Below are 22,987 nucleotides of genomic sequence, written 5' to 3'. Positions count from 1 at the left end.
CCTGAAGATGGCGAACTCCGCTCCGCCCGACCCAGGGCTCGGACTCGGGCTCAGCCCCGGAAGACGGCGAACTCCGCTCCGCCCGACCCAGGGCTCGGACTCGGGCTCAGCCCCTGAAGACGACGAACTTCGCTTCGCCCGACCCCAGGGCTCGGCCTCAGCCCTGGCATCAGCCGACGGTCTCCGCCTCGCCCGACCCAGGGGCTCGGACTCGACCTCGGCCACGGAAGACAGACTCGACCTTGACCTCGAAGGAGCCTCTACATCGCCCAACCTAGGCGCGGACCAACCACGACAACGGGAGGCGCCATCATTACCCTACCCCAAGCTGACTCAGGCTTCGGGGGACAAGATCGGCGTCCCATCTGGCTCGCTCCGCCAGATAGGCAATGATGGCGCCCCGCACGCTCCCTGACGACGGTGGCTCTCAGCCCCCTTACGGAAGCAAGAGGACGTCAGCAAGGACTCGGCAGCCCCGACAGCTGTCCTTCCGCCAGGCTCCAGCGCTCCTCCGACGGCCACGACACCACACGAACCGGGTGCCAAAACCTCTCCAGCTGCCACGATGGCATGTACTTAGGACGCTAGCTCTCCTCCGCTAGACACGTTAGCACTCTGCTACACCCCCATTGTACAACTGGATCCTCTCCTTACGCCTATAAAAGGAAGGACCAGGGCCCTCTCACAGAGGGTTGGCCGCGCGGGGACGAGGACGAGACAGGCGCTCGCATGAGGCCGCTCGCTCCCTCTCCCGCGTGGACGCTTGTAACCCCCTACTGCAAGCGCACCCAACCTGGGCGCGGGACGAACACGAAGGCCGCGGGATTTCCACCTCTCTCACACCCGTCTCCGGCTGCCTCTTTTCCCCCCTTCGCGCTCGGCCTCGCGCCGACCCATCTGGGCTGGGGCACGCGACGACATTTCACTCGTCGACCTAGGGACCCCCCGGTCTCGAAACGCCGACAGTGTCCATGCATATTCTCGGGCCTGCCCCCAGTCTAAGGCAGAGGTTCGATGCCAACGCGTGGCCAAGACGTAACTAGCATAAGCTATCGAACGGTGTCTGACGTATACATCTAACATGAGGCCTGCCAGCATTATGTGCAAATGGTATGCATACTCACCCGCGCCAACGACGGGTAGTGTATCCCCCGCATTAAACGTGTGTGGCGCGTCAGGTCTGCAACATGCAGGATTTCACTCTGACCCCACGTTACCAAGGCAAGATTATTGACCCAATGCGTCGCTTAGGCGCCCTTCTTTGTGACTTCATTGCTCCTTGTGTGTTACCGATACATAAAGAGATTATAGGGGGAGAAGATAGGAGGACACTGTCCACCCCTACACACGACAGCGTATCAAACTACGCCACAACCTACTCCATGGGCTACGACAGAGCTCTGATTAAACGAGACGAGAGGATAGGACATTGGGAGCCAGCACAACGACCAAGAGGAGATACAAGTTTAGGAAGATCTAGTGTCGTCGGGCTTATTCGACACCTCTTGTTCTACTGTGTAAATTGCTCCTGGGCCACCTGTTGGGGGCCAGCTCCCTTATAATGTGTCTCCTCTTGGACTATAAAAGGGTGGCACTTACGACGCATAGGGGAGGTCGATTAATACTCAGACCGACGACTTACAAGCTTTCAACCAATACAACTCTAATGGATGTATGGTATTACGCTCCGGCTAGTCAAACCCCAAACCGCCCCCGTCAAGGGGGCCAGGGGCAGGTGCACTCCGTCACCCGGTCGGTGGTTTTTCGCCTCCGACATTTAGCGCGCCAGGTAGAGGATTCCAGAGCCTGGCCCCTTGATTGATAGAAAATATTAACCATACTTATGTATTTAAATAATTTTATTATGAAAATATATTCGACAATCTATCTAATGTACTAGTACTATTTTTTACATATAATCAATCAAAGGTTAATATGTTAAACTTATAACGAAGCGAGAAAGAGAATTATATTTAAACGTAGTCAACCGTAGCAGACTTTAACCAGGCGTTACTTTTTTAAGTAGTTGAGATATATGTACATCGCTACGGTTTTTACGTATAACTAGGTAGGTGCCCGTGCGATGCCACGGAACATAAATTGCTTCTCGATTTGTATATCAGCTATGCTTCCTGTGGAGCAAGGAAGCGAACGCAAGCCAGCCTTTTGTATTAGTGCATTCTGTTCAGTTCTTACTTGATCATCCCGTGTTCTCGCGTGTGCCATGGCCGAGTGGCAAGCTCAACACTGTATTGTTGTCTTGTCTCAAATGAAGTCCGGTTCCACAAGTTAACCGGAAATCTTCATGGGTGATAGCTGTGTCAGATTCTTCCGTGCATAGGGCAAGTAAAGCAAGTGATAGCTGTGTCAGTTTACCCCCATTTTCTTGGGCATCACTTGTCTCAAATGAAGTCCATTGGAGGTTCGCAATTTATGTTCCGTGGCATCGCAAGGGCACCTACCTAGTATAAACAGAAAATGAATGCTCGGAAATCATAATTGGGATGGATAAATTCATGCATAAGTTCTTGAGTTATGGCCATAGGTTACAGAATAAAAGCATCAACAATCAGCTAACAGATTCGTCAGAACACGTGATCCAAAATTACTGCTCTTAAAAATGAGCTTCATTACGCCAACAGTTCTTCAACATTATGATCAGTACTTGAACTCTGAGCTATATTCTCATATCAAAATCTGAGAACAAGAACAATAAACTGAAGCAGATGAGGCTTTAAAATCTGTACTTGAGAGGTCAAGCACAGAGAGGAGCATAGACTTAAGATGATGAACGTAAGTCATAGTTTTAAAATCTGTACTTCTGACCACTCGTCATTGTCTCCATTTGAGACAGAAGGAATTTCTGGGATCAAGTAAAGAGTTGTGTTATGAACATATAGATGAGATGTCATAGTTTTTACAGTAGAACAAGAACAGTGGCATCCAAAATAATAGCAAACCTGAAGATGATGACTTGGTCAGGCTTTCTCTTCCCAGAACTGGTGTAGAAGTCAATCAGACACTCCCTGCAGCAACATTAAAATCCAACAAGCAATGGGAGAAAGCATGTCATTAGTACATAACTTAACAAATGTAATGCAGGCTAAAATATCTTACCTGATCAGACCATCATCTTTAGCTTCTCGTGGCTTAAACAATGAGTCAATCATTTCCATTTTAGGTGATTGGGTGCGGACAGAAGCTCTGTATTACGAGATAAGAGGCCATTAATGAGAACTAACAATCTAAGAAAAACAAAATAAAGCTATCACAATAGCTACTATTTATTAAATATCACAGAAAATTACAAAAAAATATACTTACAACAACAATAGATGGTACCTCACAATGTCCAAGAGAACCATGGGACACATCCATTCCCAAGATTATAGTTGAGACCTTGGATACAAGAGGAAATGTTGGGGATGTTTCAATTTGGAGCAATGAATTCATGCCACCCAGCTGTTTGAAAAGGGAAGAATATCAAAATATTTAATTGCCATATACAAATGTAGCCATGTTCTAGCCAATAAATCTGTTTAGGTCAAAAAGGTTCGACAAAAGGCAGCATTGTTAGAAAATTCCTAGTAAATCACAATGCAAAGGTTAAATCTTTGATCTGAGTCACTGACATTTGTTTGAGGTGCATGCTGGAGCTGGAGAGAGATATTGGGATTGAACCTTCCAACATGTTTTGATTAAAATGGCTAGAAAGAACAGTAGAAGTAGATTATCTTTTATGAGCGATAAAGAATAAGGGACAGAAACAGATGTCATTTTATGACACTACTAACAAATGTTGTGCCTTAAGAAGGTGGTCCAATCTAGTTCCATTATCTCTGGAGGTTGGGAGAGGTCCGGTCAACTGGTTATCAGTGAGGTCCAACCAGGTGACATCGAATATTCCACTACTAACAAATGTTGATGCCTCCCCTCCGCTCATTTTCTGTTTTTTCTGACTATCTATATTCCTGAAGCATTGGAGCAGAGGACGAAGCAAAGGAAAATGAAGGGTTGAAATCAAAGGAAAAAAATCGGGATTTTGGAAGGGGCTCATGAAGTACCTCATGTCACCGGTGTGCCCGTGGTCCCGTCCCCGGTGTCGGTGGTCGTCGATGCCGCTTTGCAGGTCCACGACGAGCGTCGTCCTCGGTAACGCCAAGGTCACTTTTTGGCGACCTTGTTATATTCTCCAATCATCAGGCATCCTTTGCTCTTTGGGGCTGTCGCAACATCTGGGCTCATACCCTATAAGAAAAAAGAACAGGTAATCATAGGAGTGCAAAGAAAGCAAAACTTCAAAACAAGATTTTTAATGTGCAAAAAAATGATGAGAAAAAATTGGCTATTATTTTTTCCCTTGTTTGGGACAACTCGAGTTGAAATTGAAACCCACTAATGAATTTCATGTGTATGACCTGTAACAAAATTATTTATCTATTTGCAGCTGAAGAAAACAATAACCATAACAATGCTTCATCTATCTATATAAAATAGAATCACAAATTTAAGCTTCACGATTTTACTTTGTTGTCAATGCACACAGCACAGCACAGTTCAGCTCAGACCTTGAAACTATGCTAACTAAAGAAAAATATAGTGGAACATCATGAACTGTATTTAGTGCATAGCCTTACGTTCGACAGTTATTATTCTTTGATGTTTTCTAGATTGATTTCCAGTTCACATATGCAAATAAACCAGTACCTTAGTGGCACCATAATTGGCAGCAAGTAAATGAGCCCTTGCCGTTGTATCATCCTTCTCCAGACACACAGCACGCTGTAAAACATAGCATAAGGCATAACCGCGTAAGGGAAAAAACTGCAAGACTGGTCAAGGTATCCTGGTGACGAGAATGCATTTTGAGAAAACAAACAAGAACCTCATGAGGGTCATCCATGGTAGCAGTTGATTTGAAGAACAAGTCCAAGCATGAATTCTCCACTACAAAAGACCAGATAAGTTAATTCAATTCAGAAACAAGGAGAGAACAACAAAGATTGCAACCATCTTATAGAATTCTGTGTGCTGCATATAATCGTTTCAGGTCACCTAAATTGACTTTGGAAGATGCATTTCCAACAGCATGGAGTAGAGCAATAGTTCCACAAGCATTTCCCAATGATTCGATCTGTTTTATAAAGTAAACCTGGTCCTGTGTTTCCTGTGTTACACAAGGCAGCATGAAACACCATGCACAGTAAAGGGATATGGGCAACTTGATATAAAACCATCAGAGATTTGGATGATGGAGAAATCAACTGCAAATCATACATGAGGAGGGGGGAGGCATCTACAAGGAACGTAATTGTTCACCTTTTCTCCAGAAATTAAGAGTTGTTCTGAAGGGTAACTTGCATCCTGCAGTGGAACAATAGTGTATCTCAGTAAAAAAACTGAACTTGCTTACTGAGCTCATAAATATGAAAACAAGTTTTATGTGCATCCCACATTAAGAGAGAAACATTCGTATATTTGGACGAGTTGGGTTACATATGCAGCATGGTAAAAATTGTTTAGGCACTAATTGGTCATTACTCAACACTACCAGCAGTCACTACGGTTACTTCATCTGAGGGTTACAAACTTATATTGCACGATCAAACTTATATTGCACGGTCAAATCTGAGGGTCATCTAGAAGTAGATTTCGGCTCTGTAACAAAATAGGTAATCACTTACTAAAAGCAAGGCATTCTGAAGATTTTGCTCTAGGTTTTGACTCATAATTTTCAATGACCCCGAAAAGTTTATCTTTCGTAAAGAAATTGTTTTACTACTTTATATTTCCTTGTTGCTCCAAATCAGACGATAGCACCTCCATTGTGCCGGGAGAATCCTACAGCTCCAGCAAACCATGAGTCGCAAGGAAGGGAGGTCACTATCATCTAATCTGCCATGCCCATGATAACAAATAAATAAGTCACATGTTTGCAATCAGACAATCGGAGGATGTAGGAGAACTAACCTGCAGACCACGTCTAAGACTTGTTGTGACAACAGGGCGCCTCTTCAGCCCCAGCAATCTAGCACCACCGCCACCAGGAGGTCACTGTCGTCTGATTTGACATGGAAACAACTTAATAAGTCACTCGGTAGACCACCAGATTTAAGAAAATCTAAGAAAATTCAGAAAGAGTTTGTAAGCTCAAGTACGATGGAGGGTTTGGACCAATTTATCTATCTAGAATTGTGAAGCCTGATCCGGCAAGGAGGCTACGGAACAAGCCAGTTTAACCATAGCTGTAGGCTCCTGAACTTGAGTTATAATTTACAGTCCTGTAGTTCTAAATTTCTGAAACTTCAGGAAGTAAAACCAGTGTTCCAAACATGATTTGCTAAACCAGATCTAAAACACAAAACGGCTACAGTACTGAACAGTTAGCTAATCCATATGAGGGGGGATCCAAGTCAAATTACCTATTGAACAGTACTGAACAAGCAAATCCATATAAGCTCAATCCCCACGGGTCATCAAACATATATAATTGAAGATATAATTGAAGATAATTAAAAAACACAAAACACACCTATTGAGGGCGCGGATGTAGGGAGCAGTGGTTGAATCTGCAGCAATGGGGAGAGTTGTGGGGAGCAGTGGTTAGAGCAGCAACTCAACCACGTAGTTAGAGCACGGTGTGGTGCAAGCCTCACCGGTTGTTCTTGTAGGTGGCCAGAGGTTGCCGAGGTCGATGCGGCGTCGTCGATGGAAGGTGAGCGAGGATCGCGGACCAGATGGGTAGGAGAGCGTCCTTTCCATCCGCGCACCTCCTCCCCATCCACGCGCCATGCTGTTTTGGAGATCCGCGGGCGGTCGCGGAGGATGAAGGTGCGCGCCGCGGGGATGGAAGGTGCGCGCCACCTCCATCCGCCACCTTCCATCCGTGGGATTTGGCAACGGACCTTCCATTGGCGTAGGGGCGGGCGTGGCATTACGGGCATCCATCCTCAACCTCCTCCTCTCGACCAATGTCGTACGGTGACCTTCCATTCTCCGCTCAATCAAGGAGGAGTTGCGCCATGGACCTTCCATTCTACGCAAGCCGTGGCACGAGCAGGGGTTGCGCCAGCCGTCGGGGCGCGTCCAAGGAGGATTTGGCGCAGGGGCGAGCGCGCAGGGGTGTGGCGGCGGATTTGGCGCGGTGGATTGCGGCCGCGGATGGAAAGGCGGTGGATTGCGGGGGCTGCGGGTGGAGAAATCGCGGCGGGCGGGCGTTGCGGGCGCAGGGGTGTGGCGGCAGATTTGGCGCGGCGGATTGCGGCCGCGGATGGAAACGATTGCGGCCGCGAATGGAAAGGCGGCGGATTGCAGGGGCTGCGCGTGGAGAAATCGCGACGTGCCCGCGGCGGGCAGAACATGGCATGTGTGGACGCCTACACTAAGAACATATAGAGTAGTAGAGATTCATATATTAAATAAAATTTCAGAATTGTTCCACTTCTGCCATACTCTAGAAGAAAATATGATGCATAAGGTATCTTAAGAAAAACATCATGCTTCGAGCTCATAAATGATGCATATTCTGATTCGTGAATGAGGCAAAGAAATATCAGAGTTGTAAGTAGATATTTAGATTTCTTACTGTCAACTCATAAGTGCTAGCATGTCAGATTATTATGACAGAAGTAACTGCCTATCTTGTGAAACAGAAACTTTAGTGAAAATAACATAAAGGGGAAAACCTTGTCCTCTTCAGAAGTTGTGGTTGAATTACATGGTAGCCGAAAGAATAAACAAAACCTGCAAAGAAAAATAGGCTATCCAATTATCAACATGGCAAACTTATTTAGATAATGCAGTAAAGGTAAATGGTTTTGTATAGGCACTAAAAAGGAAAAAAATTAGCTGCAGAATTTACCTCACTTCCTTAAGATTTCCATGTCAGGAAGCAGCTTGAATCCAAGTTAAGTCAGTGTTCTAACATAATTTTAATTATCAAAACATCTAGAGTGCTTGAAATCCATTCATACGAAAATGCTTGAGCATAGAATGAGGAGGCTGGAGCATAGATGTACTTGTAACTGTGCACCATTTGTACACTGGGCAAAATCCAAGTAGAGATGGCTACCTAATATGGTGACATGAACTCTAACATACAAGCTAAGCAATGTCATTGCCGACATTGGAGAAACAGTTTTTCTGAAACCTAAGAAATCAGAGAAAAGCCACAAAAACAATAACATTGTTAGAAATGCATATTTATGATTAGACAATGAATAGACCCAGCAAGTCATGCATAGCAGTCAGCCTTAATATAGTAGTATAGATTTATAGCCTCTATCTTATAACAGCTGTCATTTTTTAACCAAACGTTATTTGAACCTTCTAGTGCAAAACGATCCTAATAAATACTTTCTCGGACATGCAGTCAGCTCCTCAAAAGGAAAAGGAAAAAAAGAACCACCTCAATGGATGAATATGCTAGTGAACTAAACAAGCAAAATGCACTGGTCAGCTATATAGTGTGAAGCTAGAAACTTATAGCTTCACTTTCATGATAGTTATTACCTGACTTATATGGTCCCTGGCATTTTGCAGCTGAATTCTAGTCCTACTGTTTGCCATCCCTATTTCTAGGATTGGGTCAGTTTTTGTTAGACAAATTATTAGTAATTTATATGCTCTATAGCGTATGGAAGATCGACTCTGCTAGCTAGATTACTGCACATACTTATATTTTGTCTATGCAGGTAAGTTGTAGCCACCTAATTGGAGCAGAAATCAAATAATACATGGTTTGAACCTAAAATATCCTCGACCTTCCACAAAGGACATAAGGACAAGGGACTATGGAAGAACACTATTAGCGCTTCAGAAAAAGCCCAACCGATGCAAGACTATTAAATACCAACCGATGCAAGACTATTGAAATTAAAGCCCAACCGATGCAAGGGACTATGGAAGAACATTGTTGTCCTATAATGGTGCTTGTAGTAAATACAGAACATCGCATAGATATATGGACAGAGTCTCCAATTATGTCATCTATTCAAAGATAAGGGATTAAATGCTCAAATCATTTCAAACAATTCCATAGATGGCTTCTTCCAAGCATCTAGCAGAATAATAACACATGAATGTATACAATAGATAAACCAAACAACAGATTCTTCCAAGCATCAAGCAAAATAGCACAAAAATGTGAGTTGTCAATAGAGAATATAAATCATACCATGATAGTTTAAAAGGTACTCACATCACTGGATTCACCCCAACAGAGCTCTACGATTAGAATGCCCCAAAATGACTCAGGCACCTACAGGTTCACCAGTATCTCAGCACAGAAACAAGAAAACTGACACGTATAACCAATTGGAAAAAATACTCCAGCTTTTACTCCATTGGTGGCTTGGATCAACAAAATGGAACACTATAAACATTACAGGATCCGGCCACCAAGCATGCCATGGCCGCTGAGTACCCAGCCTCCATCACGGAGGCCTAGAGGGGATAGAGGTGAGGGCAAGTCCGGCCACCAAGCATGCCACGAGGGCGTAGATCCTTTGAAAACGAAAACGACCAAGAACGAATTAGATCAACACAAACCAGTCATGAAATCCTTGAAGCATTCGAAATCACCCCCACCTCACCTCCAAAACGACATCAAATCAGTGTTGTTCCCTAGCACGGTTGCCGTGTACCTGGCCTCCATTGTGGAGGGGATAGAGGTGCTCCAAGCGTTCTCTTCGCCAAAATTCGGTCTGTCGATGTGCCTGCTGAGGGGAGCGCCTTGGTTGAGCTCTGTCCTTCCTAATTACGAGAGAGGGGTCGAGGATGGATAGAGAGGGAGAAGAAAGGGGTTGGGGCGGGTCTCACCGCGGGGTGGGAAGAAGAATCGGAGTTGCGATCTGGAGGCCGCCACATGGAGGCTCTACCCTTCCTACGGGAGAGCCATTCGATGCTACCTCGTAGACCTACGATCTATCCAGGCACGGAAATGGCGTTGGTGCAGGTGTGTGTGTGTGCGCGGTGCGGTGCAAGGGGGGAGGGGAGGTGGACGGCTTTGGAGGGGAGGTGCATCGCGCGTTGTCTCTGCCGGTGGGGTGGGGCGACGGGATGGGATTTCCGGTAGGGGTGGGCAGCGGGCGGTACAGACGACCTTCCATTGTGCGGATCCACGGCGCGGTACAAGAATTCCATGGATGGCGGGCAGAGGAGTAGATGGCGCACCTTCCATGGATGGCGGACCTCCCAGTAATGGGGAGAGGAGATCCGCGGCAGATGGACCCGCAGCACTCCACGCCGCCGTGTCCAAGCCGGACTACGCACCGCGGCGACTATCTCCCTGCTCGGCGATTTCATAGCAACCGCGGGCGCTGCTCGTCCCTTCCACCTTGGTGTCGCTACCCTCCTCGTCCTCCTCGGGCTTGGCACGGGCGGGGTTCGCGGGGTGCGAGGGCGACACAGAGGTGGATTGGAGCCGCGAAGGCCATCGTCATGCGGGCCTCGTTGACGTCCTCGTCGTCGGACTTAGCACGAGTGGGACGCGGCGGGGGCGGGGGAGGGGGGTGGCGGCGGCGGGGGCGGATCGGAGCCCCGGAGGGTCGGGGACTGCGGGGGAGGTTAGCGATTGGGTACAGCCGTGAGGGTGGGTCGCGGGATCGGACGGCTGGTGGGATCGAACGGCTGAAAAGCATAATGGTAAAAACGGATGGTTGAGATTACATAACGGCAGAACGGCATGCTACCCTTGTAGCCTTAATAAGTAGTACAGATATATAAAATTTCTAGTATCTATAGCACATATAGACATATAGTGAAATGGTACAGTGGTAGAAGATATTTGTCTCCTTTTCAAAGGACAGCGATTTGATTCCTTGTTGACGCCCTTTTTTCATTTTTTGTCCGCTGGGTGCTGAGCGTGGGAAGTTTTATTTTTCATTTTTTTTGCTACCAGCATGGAAGCATAAAGACTCTCACACTTTATTACAGTAGAGATAGAGATTAATTTTATTTTTAAAATAAATTCAAACGCTCGTATATATTAAATGCAAAACGTATTAAAGTCTTGTGTTTTAACTATTAGATGCGAGTAGGTCATACAACCACACTACCATGTTACAAATCATTTGTTATTTTCTAGATTAAATTATGTCTACATTTGAATATCCAATGACAAACATACGTTCATGAACCAAGAAAGGTACAAGTCGGACCAGCATGGTGAAGAGTTGGATCCAGCAATTTCAGTTTTCTCGACAACTACCAAGAATTCAATAAAACTGGTTGCACACCGACCGGAACTGCGTGATTCTGTAACTACAAATTCTAGCCAAAACAAAATCGTTAGAGTAAAATAATGAAAAGAGCAAAATTTCCGTCTCCTACTTCGAAACTGAGGAGACTGGAGTCTTGTGGGAACTCAACTACGCAGACGGAAGGAAATTGAAACCGAGCAATCAAGCAAACGGACGATCACCTCAGCCCCCCTGCTCCCCGGCCTTGTCATCTCTGCTGCTATCGTCGGCGCTGCTCGCCGCCGGCGGCGGCGGCAGCACGGTCGTGCCACTGTTCCCACCGCCGCTGCCGTTCCCGCTTATGTACGACTTGATCGCCGCCGCGAGCACTGCAGGGAAGTTGGGGTCGGACGCGATCACGGCCGCCGCGCTGACGGTGTCGCCCGCCGCGTCCGCTCCCTGCGAGGCGGCGGGGGCCTTGGAGGAGGAAGGGTCGTACAGCTTCTGCCCGAACAGCTGCGGCGTCGGTCGGCCCGCGGCGTCGGCGAGCGCGGCCTGGAGCTGGGAAGGCTCCGTCGTGCTCCGCGCCTGCGCCTGCGGCGGCAGCGGCTGCGTGAGGTCCAGCGCCACGGTGGGGAACGGCGCCGACGCCGAGATGGTGGCGACGCTGGAGGAGCACGGCAGCACGGCGCGCGCCAGGAAGTTGGACCCCGCCATCAGGCTGCTGCCCTCCGCGCTCGGCATCGACCCGGACAGCAGCATGGACGACGCCGTCGTCGTCGTCGAAGCCATCGGCATCGCCGCCGGCGGCAGCGGGTGGTTGTGGTTCCCCTCGTACGTCGTGACCACCACCGTCGTGTCCTCCGCGCATCTCTGGACCTGCCATCAGAATCAGACACCACACACAACGCATGCATGGTCAGGAACGTGCCAGAAAAATGTTCAGACTGGTCCACGGACCACCGCAAGCTTCAGCAGAGCAGCGAACCTGCTTGCGGACCGGGCAGCCGGCGGCCATGGTGCAGCGGTAGTACGAGCGGGGGCACGGATTGCCCTTGGCCATCTTCTGCCCGTATTTCCTCCATTGACACCCATCACTGATCTGCGTACCATCGAGAAGAACAAACATTTCAGCAACAGCTCGCTCAGTAGGCCAGTAGCAGTCCACAGTCAGAAGCGGAGCACTGTCAGCCTACCATGAGTACCTCGGAGCGGGCTCGGACGGAGACGCGGGCCTTCCGCATGGTGGCGGGCTCGGGGCCCTTGACGGGAAGGAACTTGGCCACCTTGTTCGAGAGCCAACCCTGATTCACCGCCAGGTGGTGTGACGGTGGCTCGTCCGGGCTGCTACTGCTACCCCTCTCATGGGCGAGGTGCTGGTGGTGGCCGTGCTCGAACGCGGGCAGCGGCATCATTTCCATGGTCGTCGTCGTCGGCGGCGGCTCCACGTTGCTGGTGGACGCTGAGCTCTCGCCGCCTTGCACGTCTGAGGCCACGAAGCGCAGCGGGTCGTCGAACGACAACGCGGGGGTGCTGAGCCCGATGAACTGCTGCGGGAGCAGGTGGCCGCCGCCGCGGCTCCCCTCCTGGTCCTTCTTCTTCTCCGGATCGACGTTCAGCTGGCGATGACATGAACATGATGTGATCGACGTCCTTTTGATGATCTCGTGCGTTATTATTATCATATCGATCTGTTGGTTGGTGGCGTGGATGTGGTTTAATTACCTCATGGCTTGGAGCTCCGCGAAGACCTCGATGGATGATATTGTTCCTTAGCTGTTGCATCGTTGTGAGGGCCTGCATCTGCATCTGGAGGGGGTTGGAGTTGCTGCTGGTCAGCCTGGTGAGAATGTTCTTGAGCTGCTTGTTCTCTTCGTTCAGGCGTCCAAGCTCGGATTTTGTCAGTGCCAGCTGATCACATAGATATGATATTTTATTCAGTACAAACAAGAGACTATTTACAGTCAAGTAGCAGAAACTATGCAAATTATGCATGGATCACGGCTCCGCTGGTGATATTGTTTTCCTTCACCTCAGTTTTCATCTCCCTCGTATCCCCGTCGTTGGAGGAGACGCCCTCGTCGACGGACTCTTCGCTCCTGTTCTTCCATCTGCCGACGTGGTGCAGACCCATCTGAAATTTAGCCGAGCCGAACCGGCCGCGCGCGTCAAGAAAACGTAGGAAAACTGCCGATCCGACAGGCTAGAGGGAGCAATAACGAAATCGAACGGATTACGTTGATGGTGATGTCTTCTTCCTTGATGCCGAGGTCGTCCGGGGCGGCGGCGTCAGCTTTCCTCTCCCTCTTCTCTCTCTTGAAGAAGTCCATCTCGCCCGTCTCCAAGCGATGGGGCATGTGGTCCACCGCGTCCGCGTCGCCGTACTCGTACCCCAGCGGGAGGAACGCGGGCGGCGCCCTCTCGGCGCCGTTCAGCCTGCGCTTTCCCAGGCAGGAGGACTCCATGACGGAACGACGATAGGCGAGACGGGGTGTGGACGGAGGGGAGTTCCAGGTGCGTTGCGTATAAGAAGGCGCGGTGGGGCGCACATGTGGTGAGGTCTGATCTGAGTCCATCTTTATAGGCACAGGCAGTGCTGGTGACCGTTGACCAGAACCAGGGGATGGTATGGTAATGCAAGGTGATGGTGATGCGATGCAGTCGCGCGTCATGTGACTAGTGAGTGAGAGAGGCTGGGACCTGGGACCCGGGAGAAACTGAGCTGTTGTGCTTGTGCGCGGTCCTCTCGGCTGACCCCTTTAATAACTGTGTCTATGTTACTGGCATTAGGGGTACGTCCCGTCCGAGCACCAGCGGCGGTCAGGTCAACGACTGATCCGAGGAAATGGTAGTAGGGATCAAGACCAAATACTTCTAGGTTTTGACTGAGCAAGATGCACAACTGAACAAGCCACGTAGGCTTAGCAGTAGCACCTACGGATGCGGTTGTCCATGAGTTTTACACACATCGAATATGGTGGGTATCAACGTAAATTTTTATCCACGAGACTATACCTGACCAGATCCGTAAAATAATGGGTTAGACCTAGGTGTGATTTTTCAACCGTGAGTGCTTATTAGACCTCAGAATAACTAGCTTTGAGTCCTTGTCCACGTATGATTTTGGGCCAACCAAGTAAAAAAAAATTAATTTATCTACACATCCTCACTTCTTTGAAATGTGAATTGATATTGCACATATACTAATTATATGTGGTATGTTTCTAATTAATATACGGGTTTTCCTTGCTATTTGTGTTGTTTTTGTTTAGTTATTTGTAATTGTTGATCATCACACAGGTGCCTAATCCAGCAAGCGCGGATTTTAAAGTCCACGCGTTAGGCATTATGAGTGGGGATAATATTCAGTGCATGTAAAAAGTTTGTGCACATGTAGAATCTTGACCTTTAAAACCATATGTAATATATATATATATATATATATATATATTTAAAAAACCCTACATCCTTGGTTGGTTCGTTTAATAGAACCCCTGATATCGTGCACCGTTAGATCTGATTTGAAAAGATAGTATTCTATATATACACACATGTACATGTACATAAGATACCATCTTTATAAATACAGAATAACTTAATATAAACATAGACAGGTATTTATTCACCCGTACTACAACCACTCGTTGACATCTCTAGAGCCACGCGCAGCATGGTCTACGGATACGTTGTCTGCTTCAAAGGCTAGCCCAGCCCAACTAAATGCCCAAAATCTGACGCTGGGAGCACGCGGAGTACGAGACAAGGTTGCCTGAGTTTAAAAACTAAACAAATCCTACGTAGCTTAAACTAAACAAAAGATAAAACCAAGATAAAGCCTCCCGCATACCCCACAAATACAAAAAAAAATCTTTTCGGAACCCGCACCCGCAAATGCCCACGAATGCGAAAAGGCTATTTCAAACACGCAACCGCAAGATGGTCACCATTGCATCAGACACGCCTTTGTGTACGGAGAATACATCCAGAACCAGAATTATTCTTGCGCCACGTTAAAACAGACGGGCGTTGTCTCAGGTCTCGGAAAGCATCACTAAACATGTAGTAGCATATATACACACATCGCCGGTCGCATAAACACACAAATTACGCGTTTGCCTCTGGACGGGTTGCTGCCAAACCATATCCCTAGGCCGACTCTGCGAAGCCAACCCTCAGCTTGCCATAGTCGAAGACGGTGTGGTAGACTCCCATGAAAACATCACCCAAGATCCTGGAATTGCAATTAGTCCAAACGTTATGCGCAAAGATTTAAGATTCGTGCGAGCCAGGACCAGGAGCTTAGCGGTGCACGGTTTTACCAGAGAGGGCCACGGGGTGGTGGGATATCCATAGCTGTGAATCCGCTGATGCACTGGGCAGCCTGTCCTTCACCAACCTTCAGAATGTACTGCATAACCAAAGAGAGAATCAAGTTCAGATACTGCAACAAATATGGCGTGTGGGGGTGTGGTTGGGCTAATAAGGATCAAGGGCCAAGAGTGTGATAGTGGAGAGGGGATCACACCTGCTCTGGTTTCAGCTTGAACTTCTTGCCTCCAATGGTGAACGCAATGTCAGGCATGGACGCAAGACTGCCACAGTCCACGGCTGATTCTCCCATCGGACTCGGAAGACGCTCGCAAAGCTGTCATAGTGAAATAGTTAAGCAAAGCAGCATGCTAAATGGTACAGAAACGCCTTGCGCTCTGGGTCAGTTAAGCTCGCCTGATTAATGTAGTTCAGGATGAGCTCCTGTGTCTTGTTCTGGGCAAGTTGGTTCTGCATCCATACCACAGCCATCTCACAAGCATTGCACATTGGATCACTCTTGAGACCACCATTTGATTTCCCAGCTTCATCATCCACTACGCTCCGAATTCCAGCGCTGTGTTTGCATAGCATATAGCAAAGGAACAAATGAGGTACAGGGACACCATAATATAAGACAGGATTGCCCAGATGATTATCGTTATCATGAGTTCATGGCAGGCTATGTCACACTACAGACATTGTTTACAATACTCACCTGACACCATGGGTGCCATCAAAAGTGCACAGACCAACCTGAGAACAGATCTTCGCTGGTTGTGTCTGCAAAATAACCCAATAGCAAGTTGAGTTACCGCAGAGCTTCAAGAGAAATTGATCAAACCAGCAATCAGAAAAGCAAATCCATAGTTTGGAATATACAAACCTCAGCTAGCAAAAGATCTAGGATCTGCTGTCCATATTGAGAAACAACAGTCTTGCACTCTTGGCTGACTACACCAGCAGCACCAATCTTTTCATTGATTTCAGTAATTATGGCCTGCATTGAACATATTAACTTGTAAGCATCAGAGCAACACAGGGTGCAACACAAAATGCAAAGAAGCAGGGAATGGTAATCAGACTCAGATCACCACCTAGATATTTTATGTGAGCACCACAGGATTGAACACAAAATACAGAAAAAAGGAGAGTGATGATCATATGTTCAGATCACCACTCACCATCTAGGCAAATATCAAAAGTAGGGTAAAGTGTCCAGGAGGCAACCCAGTATATCTAACTGGGTCTAATTTCCAAACTGTCTATCGAGATATTAAGCACCTGACAATCGATTTGTCAACACAAGGGCATGATATGATGATACAGTAATAGAAGTAGCAAGGGGGCATTTTTAGGCAGACACGATAGCATCAACTACATTTTTCATTCAACGAAGATAAAGGTCATTCAAAAAAGGTTTCATTATATACGTAAAATATCACCATAGACACAAAAACTAAGCAGCTGCTTCAATCTCAAATGCAGATAAAAAACACAGAGCTCAAAACTTACTGTGGGGCCAGCAAGCAAGGAAGTTCCAGAATCTGCGATGGCTGCACAGCCACCGGCACAAAACCCTGATAATGATAGATGCCACATTTAGTTATATTTCTCATTAACATGAGATTAGAATAACAAAAGATAGAAACATTGCAGTACCAGTGGACTTTCCATCAACCAGGACATCACCCATGTTGAACTGCATCAACAAATTGTACACTTTAAACTGATATATACATTCGAAAAACAAAGTTATTAGAGAATACAAGAAACAAAAACCAACCTGCCAGTATCCCTTCCGAGTGACTGGGACAAACGTGTGATCACCCTTGTAGTGGCTAGAATCCATTCCACCAAACACAATTTCACCACCTTCTCCTTCATCAGCATGTCGGTTAAACCAGAAAGAGAAAACAGGGTCGCTGATGAGACCTTGTTTCACCATGTTATACCTGCAATTTGTTTGTTCTTAGGGACCAGATGTGCGAAGTAAATTACATATCCCAAAGTACAAACCAATATGTAACAAAGTTCTACAATACCAAAATCACATATCTTACTATTCTTGCTAGAGACATCACAATTTACAATCTAACTACATAGCATGGCAACACATAAGATACCCCAGAAAACTCTCTTTACAGATGTAAGCAATTAAACATAAAAAAACTGGGAATAAGAACTCCTAATGCAGAAAGATGACCTTTCATTTTACACAATGATAGCCAGGAAATATGTAGCATGCTGCCATTGATGTAGATACCATGTGCTATGATATGAACAACTAAACCACTACAACCTTGAGCTTTAGTGTCCGAGAAAAAAATACCTAGGTTTCTGAAAGAATCTACAGCAGCTAAAGATAGATGCAAAGAAATGATCATTGCTTTTACTGTAATTGAAAGAGAAGTGTGAGCAAACAATCTGAACTTTGAAGTCCACGAGCTTACCACACTGGTGTTGCATTCCCAACAGAGATTTCTTGAAAGCCTAGCCCAAGAATGCCATCAAATTTTGCAACCATGAAGGTAAGCCCTGGCTCCTTTGTAGCTTCAATAAATTCCTAATAAAGCAACACGATATTAATTATTTCCAAGTGGAACTGATGTAACCAGAGAGAAACAATAAATGAATTTGGAACACATATTATAACATATACATTGTCAAGGCCTAAGGAGGCCCACAGAGGGGCTGCGACAGCAGCAACCATGGACCCTCCAAAGGGGATTAGATAAGGATAGTTAGAGATAAGATTAGAAGATTAGTTGAGATTATTTAGGAGATTAGTTGAGATTATCTAGGAAGGTTATCAGTTAGTTTGTTGAGAGTTTTAAGGAGATAAGGATCTCTAGCTAGACAGGGGCGGCCAGTCGGCCTATTTATGCAATCAATGGATGAGAAATAAAGTAGGCAAGAATTAGAAGAGAGAAACACTCTTCTTGCTCGGCCGTGGGCAGAGGCCCCCGGCCGACGTTCCTGCCCATCGATACCTCTCTCCAATCCCTCACCGATCCCCTTCTCCAATCCCTCACCGATGTAGCGACCATAACATACATAATAACACTGTCCCATACAAATAAACAGATACAAGTGTGCACTAACCTGATCCTTCACAACCAGATCACCTAATGTAACGCTATCCTCACTGAAAAAACCAGCAATGGAACCAGTTCCATAGCGTATGGCAGCAGGTTTTCCTAGAGAGTTGAAACAAGACAACATGTCAATGTCCAGAAGCAAATAAACAGCATACAAAAATGCCCAATATGAAGACCCAGAGTCTTTATGCTTTTCTCATCTTTTTTATTTTACATTCTTAGTGGCTCGTGTTGGGTTTCATCTCTAGCATACTCAATTTGCTTGGAACTAAAAGTTTTTTTATAATAGTTAGTAGTATGATAAAACAAAGCTATATATATATTCAATAAGAGGCAAACCTTTCGATACCCATACTGCAAGAAAAATGAGGCACTCCCTCCATCCATGTGAATTAGTCATTTTAGGTTTGTCCTAAGTCAATCACTATCAACTTTGACCGGTGATACCGGATGTTTCATAAGATTTTACAATATAAAAGTAAAGTTACTAGATTTATCATGACTTGAACTACGATAATATGTAATTTTTTTAGTTTAAAACAATTCAATCTTATGTATATTGGTAGTCAAATTTCAAATAGTTTGACTTAGGACAAACCCAAAACGACTAAATCATGTGGACAGAGGGAGTAACTATTTCCAGCATAAGGTGTGCTAGAGTCATGCGCTGAAGTTATTACTATACCAACTTCTAGGGTTTCCATTGAATTCAACGAGTCATAATCAAGCTAAAAAAAGACAGCTACTGTAAACTGTCATCATCGTTCCTGAATCCTGGCTCCACCTCACTACACAATTTGCACTACATCTACATCAGCAGCTTTTGACGTCCTTGTCATGGATGTTGCAATTACCAAGGTACCGCAGATTTTGTTTCGATGTTGCCAACCATACATGATGAATTTTCTGTTTCATCCTAAATATTCTAGAACTCGAAGTAGGGGATGCAGCAGACAAAGTAGGATTTGTAAACTACTAGCAAAGTAGCAATACATGAGCAAAAATAAAAAGGGAAATTCGTGACGTTGGAGCTGAAAAGAAAATTTGTGTTTCTGCTCAGAGTAGATTTAGCGTTGAATTAAAGACCATGTGTTATTCTAGGTATGGTGTCTTGGGCCTAATCTCATAGCTCGGAACTTTTATTATGTCCACGAGGCATTTAACTTATGATCACCTGACATATAAGTTTTGGTTTTTTTCCCCCACATTTATATACACCTTTTCAGCATATATGGTCTGTGTGTGCGTTTTCCTGCATAAGAACATGGGCTTCAATATGACACGACCATGTAACATGGGGAACCAGTTGGGAAATACAAACGTATGAAGAAAGTGATGCAGATATCAGTCCACAACGAGCAAATCGGGAAAACAATACAGTAACAAGACAAGAAAGGAAGAGTCAAACCGTTCTTCTTGTAAGTGCTTGACTGCCCTGACTTGTAGCGCGAGTGGAAGTAGCAAGCGATCTGCATCACATCAGCACAAAAGCACACTCCAGTGTTAGCGCAAAACACATCCAAGTCCTGAAAAAGGAAAACCTCGGCCAGGCAAGGGGAGGAACCAGGACGCACCGAGAAGTAGCACTTGGAGGACGGCACCCAGAGGTTGGAACTGCCGGTGTCGAAGATGACGGTGAACTTCTGCTGCGGCGAGCCGACGCCGATCTCCCCAAAGTACTGCGCGTTCATGTAGTTCTTGAGCGCGATGACGTCGGAGTCGTCGTCGCCGCCTGAGCCCAGGGCGTTGGCGCCGCGGAGGAGGAGGCGCTGCCTCTCCTCGGCGGAGAGGCGCGCGGCGACGCGGCCGTTCTGGTCGACGGGCAGCTTCTTCAGCGCGACCCGCACCAGGCCCTCCGACGACGCGAGGAGGAGCGCCTGGAGGAGCAGCACCGCCGCGAGGAGCAGCAGGGCGACGCCGCGGGTTCCCATGTTCGCTGATCTGCGGCAGCCCAAGGCGGAGCGAAGGCCGGTTAGATATCGAACAGATCCGTCAGTGGGGAAAGCACAGTACAACCAAGAAAAGGACAGTTTCCGGCTGACAATAACGCTGCGATTACGGTTGCGAGCGGGTTTTGCAACATCTGATGAAAGCCTGACACAGATCGGATCGACCGAGGATCAAAGCCGCCCACGAAAAACCTCAAAACCCGGTGAGTCGATGCCCAACAGAATTGAAACCCCTTTTTTTCCCAAAAGAGAGAGAGAAGATAACACAAAACTACTTGGAAATCGTAAGAATCAATCGGGGGAAAGCGGATTGCAACAAGCAGATGAGCCCGCGTCAGACACCGAACCAGCAATTCAAGTCGCGGTCAAGGCGGCGGTAAGTCCACGAGAAGAGAAGCGTCGAACTCACCAGAAACCGAGGGCAGGAGCAGGAGGAGAAGGTGGGGGGAGCAGCAACTGACGTGAACTAGTCACTAGAGGGCGGATTCGGCGTGGTGGTGGGGCGGGCATTTTGTACAGAGGTGGCGGCGGAGAGGGGCCACGCGCTCTGTTGGCCGTCGGATCCGGGGGACGTGTGAGGTCGACCGACCGTTTGGGTGAGGATAGGTGTCCCGGGTGGAAATCTGTACAAGTACCCAGGCTCACGAGACACGACGGCCATCGTGAGGGGCTGGGTAAAAGTAGGATAGCGTGTGAGCAGAGCGATGAGCGACGCGTTGCTGCTAGTCGCGGGATTCTGCCGCCCCTCGGTGCCCGCCGCATCTGATGGTCTTATCTTTTTTTCTTTATGTTGTTACTAGTTCAGTATCCGTGTGTTGCAACAGGAACATATAATACCATGATAACTTATATACAAAATGTGTCTTATATTGTTATAAGAAAATATTTCATAATCCATTTGTGATCCTAGCCATACATAAATTTTGTTATTTTAATTTAGTTGTTTCACTACTACATTGCAACCATCAGTATCATGCAGACTTCGATATATGTCATGATTTTCATGGTCTCATTATTGGAGAGCACGTGCCACACCTGCCGATAGAAGTTCCGTCGTACATCGTTAGTCATCAGGCACGCACCACCATACACGCTTGCTTAAACAAAAAATGCAAAGTGTGTGTTTGCGAAGAGAATTAAAGGCAGGCCGGCACAAAAGGTACCCCGACGATGGCGAGTGGTCATTGTTGTCGGTCCACCTCTGCTCACCTCCGGTGTCGAGATGACGCCACAATCCTTGATATAATAGTCATCGAACGCGCGCGATATGGTGAGTACCGATCACTCTTGGCTGGGCTGCCAAATGAAGTGCACCCCGGGCTCATCAGCGAGGTAGTACACCTGGTCGTTGCACCACCGGATGTGCTACTCCTCTACATACATCTTGTTCGAGGACACTCACACAACAACAACAATGGTCATCATTCCAGCGCACAAGAATTCATGGTCGGTCAGTAGCGACTTACGTGGCAGGTTAGGCTTCAGGTGGATGATGAGCTAGACGGCGTGATGACGTCGTCGTAGGTTGCGATGCCCAGAACAACCCGAGAGTCGTCGACATTGGCGACGACCATGAGGTCCCCATGTTTGACGATGGACATCGCGGTGTAGCCGCTCTAGACCACGTCCAAGCGGCGGCTGCGCCAGAGCTTGCCGTACACAGCGGCGCATGGGCCATGTAGGACTGCTTCCAGAGTTCGAACTGGCAGTCGCCAAGTTTCTTCTCGTCGTCGGTGAGCGACGCCAACACGAGCGCCTCGTGCTAGTGGTGTTTGTTCGGGGTTTCCAAGTAAGAAACATGGATTTATCTTTGACATTGGTTTATGAAAATGATTTATAAGTAAGATCCATGGAAAAATATTATGGAGAATAAATGTTACACATGCAAAAAAAGTATTTAAGTTGAAAACATTATTCAAACAAAAGAAATTGCATGCAAGGCTCTTCTTTAAATACTACTCCCTCAATCCAAAAATATAATTTAATAATCTCAGTGATACTTATCTACTACTACACATTGGACAAGGGTAGCAGGTGGGCTTCGGGAGAGATGTATTATATGTTTTTACTATAATAGATGTAGACATAAACACACATGTGGTGTAGTGGTAGCTACAAACACATTTATTTGAGAGGTCGCGGGTTCGAATCCCCTTGGAGCCTGTTTTTTTAATTTAATTTTAGCTAGGCGTGGGATGCACATGGGAATGGGAATAGGCTTTGTGGGAGGGGGAATGAGAAAGACACGTGATAGCCGGGAATGGAAATGTGAATGAGCTTTGCAGAGAATGGGAATGAGCTTTGCAGTGAGGACGCCATGAATGGGAATGAGCTTTGCAGTGAGGACGCCATGAGAATGGCAGCAGAACACGGAATGGGGCAGCCTACCCCTTACCGTCTTAATAGGTAGTATAGATTACTAATCCTCCTTGTTGTTGCTGAGCCGATG

At 46.9% G+C, this 22,987-nt stretch overlaps 2 protein-coding genes, 1 long non-coding RNA gene and 1 pseudogene across 7 annotated transcripts; all 4 read right to left on the bottom strand.

The window, feature by feature from the left end:
* Positions 1 to 2,596: 2,596 nt before the first annotated feature.
* On the bottom strand, positions 2,597 to 7,198 carry LOC100193802 (ubiquitin carboxyl-terminal hydrolase pseudogene; annotated as a pseudogene). The gene is made up of 12 exons (NR_159680.1): positions 6,657 to 7,198; positions 6,533 to 6,569; positions 5,971 to 6,061; positions 5,320 to 5,364; positions 5,056 to 5,167; positions 4,886 to 4,947; positions 4,708 to 4,782; positions 4,065 to 4,248; positions 3,325 to 3,462; positions 3,118 to 3,204; positions 2,961 to 3,026; positions 2,597 to 2,863 (listed from the first exon to the last, which is right to left on the bottom strand). The product of NR_159680.1 is annotated as a ubiquitin carboxyl-terminal hydrolase pseudogene (transcript).
* A 1,896-nt stretch (positions 7,199 to 9,094) lies between these two features.
* Positions 9,095 to 9,960, bottom strand: LOC111589540 (uncharacterized). Its single transcript, XR_002748602.1, has 2 exons — positions 9,594 to 9,960; positions 9,095 to 9,504 (listed from the first exon to the last, which is right to left on the bottom strand). It is a non-coding gene; the product is annotated as an uncharacterized lncRNA (long non-coding RNA).
* Positions 9,961 to 11,061: 1,101 nt separating this feature from the next.
* LOC103630747 (WRKY transcription factor 42) lies at positions 11,062 to 13,721 on the bottom strand. Its single transcript, XM_020540171.2, has 6 exons — positions 13,418 to 13,721; positions 13,213 to 13,314; positions 12,906 to 13,091; positions 12,377 to 12,799; positions 12,169 to 12,282; positions 11,062 to 12,059 (listed from the first exon to the last, which is right to left on the bottom strand). The coding sequence occupies exons 1-6, from the start codon at positions 13,643 to 13,645 to the stop codon at positions 11,424 to 11,426; spliced, it is 1,689 nt and encodes a 562-aa protein (XP_020395760.1). The 5' UTR covers positions 13,646 to 13,721; the 3' UTR covers positions 11,062 to 11,423.
* Positions 13,722 to 15,093: 1,372 nt separating this feature from the next.
* Positions 15,094 to 21,020, bottom strand: LOC100282399 (aspartic proteinase oryzasin-1). 4 transcript variants are annotated; one of them, XM_008649622.3, is made up of 14 exons: positions 20,886 to 20,950; positions 20,164 to 20,530; positions 19,998 to 20,058; positions 18,594 to 18,688; positions 17,942 to 18,054; positions 17,275 to 17,443; positions 17,151 to 17,190; positions 17,004 to 17,068; positions 16,375 to 16,488; positions 16,207 to 16,271; positions 15,906 to 16,065; positions 15,706 to 15,825; positions 15,500 to 15,588; positions 15,094 to 15,411 (listed from the first exon to the last, which is right to left on the bottom strand). In XM_008649622.3, exons 2-14 carry the CDS (start codon positions 20,518 to 20,520, stop codon positions 15,327 to 15,329), a joined length of 1,533 nt encoding a protein of 510 aa, XP_008647844.1. In that variant the 5' UTR covers positions 20,521 to 20,530; positions 20,886 to 20,950; the 3' UTR covers positions 15,094 to 15,326.
* Positions 21,021 to 22,987: the final 1,967 nt, after the last annotated feature.

This window comes from Zea mays, chromosome 6 (genome assembly GCF_902167145.1).
Source record: "Zea mays cultivar B73 chromosome 6, Zm-B73-REFERENCE-NAM-5.0, whole genome shotgun sequence".
NCBI classification, from domain to species: Eukaryota; Viridiplantae; Streptophyta; class Magnoliopsida; order Poales; family Poaceae; genus Zea; species Zea mays.
The sequence above is the reverse complement of the archived record's forward strand: the minus strand, read 5'-3'. Positions and strand labels throughout refer to the sequence as shown.

Coding starts and splice junctions, on each gene's coding strand:
- LOC100282399 (XM_008649622.3), bottom strand. CDS start 20,520: ATGGGAACCCGCGGCGTCGCCCTGCTGCTCCTCGCGGCGGTGCTGCTC. Junction 16,066..16,206: donor GATGGCACCCATGGTGTCAG/GTGAGTATTGTA, acceptor ATGCAAACACAG/CGCTGGAATTCGGAGCGTAG. Junction 15,412..15,499: donor CCACCCCGTGGCCCTCTCTG/GTAAAACCGTGC, acceptor TTGCAATTCCAG/GATCTTGGGTGATGTTTTCA.
- LOC103630747 (XM_020540171.2), bottom strand. CDS start 13,645: ATGGAGTCCTCCTGCCTGGGAAAGCGCAGGCTGAACGGCGCCGAGAGG. Junction 13,315..13,417: donor AAGAAGACATCACCATCAAC/GTAATCCGTTCG, acceptor GCTAAATTTCAG/ATGGGTCTGCACCACGTCGG. Junction 12,283..12,376: donor CCCGCTCCGAGGTACTCATG/GTAGGCTGACAG, acceptor GATGGTACGCAG/ATCAGTGATGGGTGTCAATG.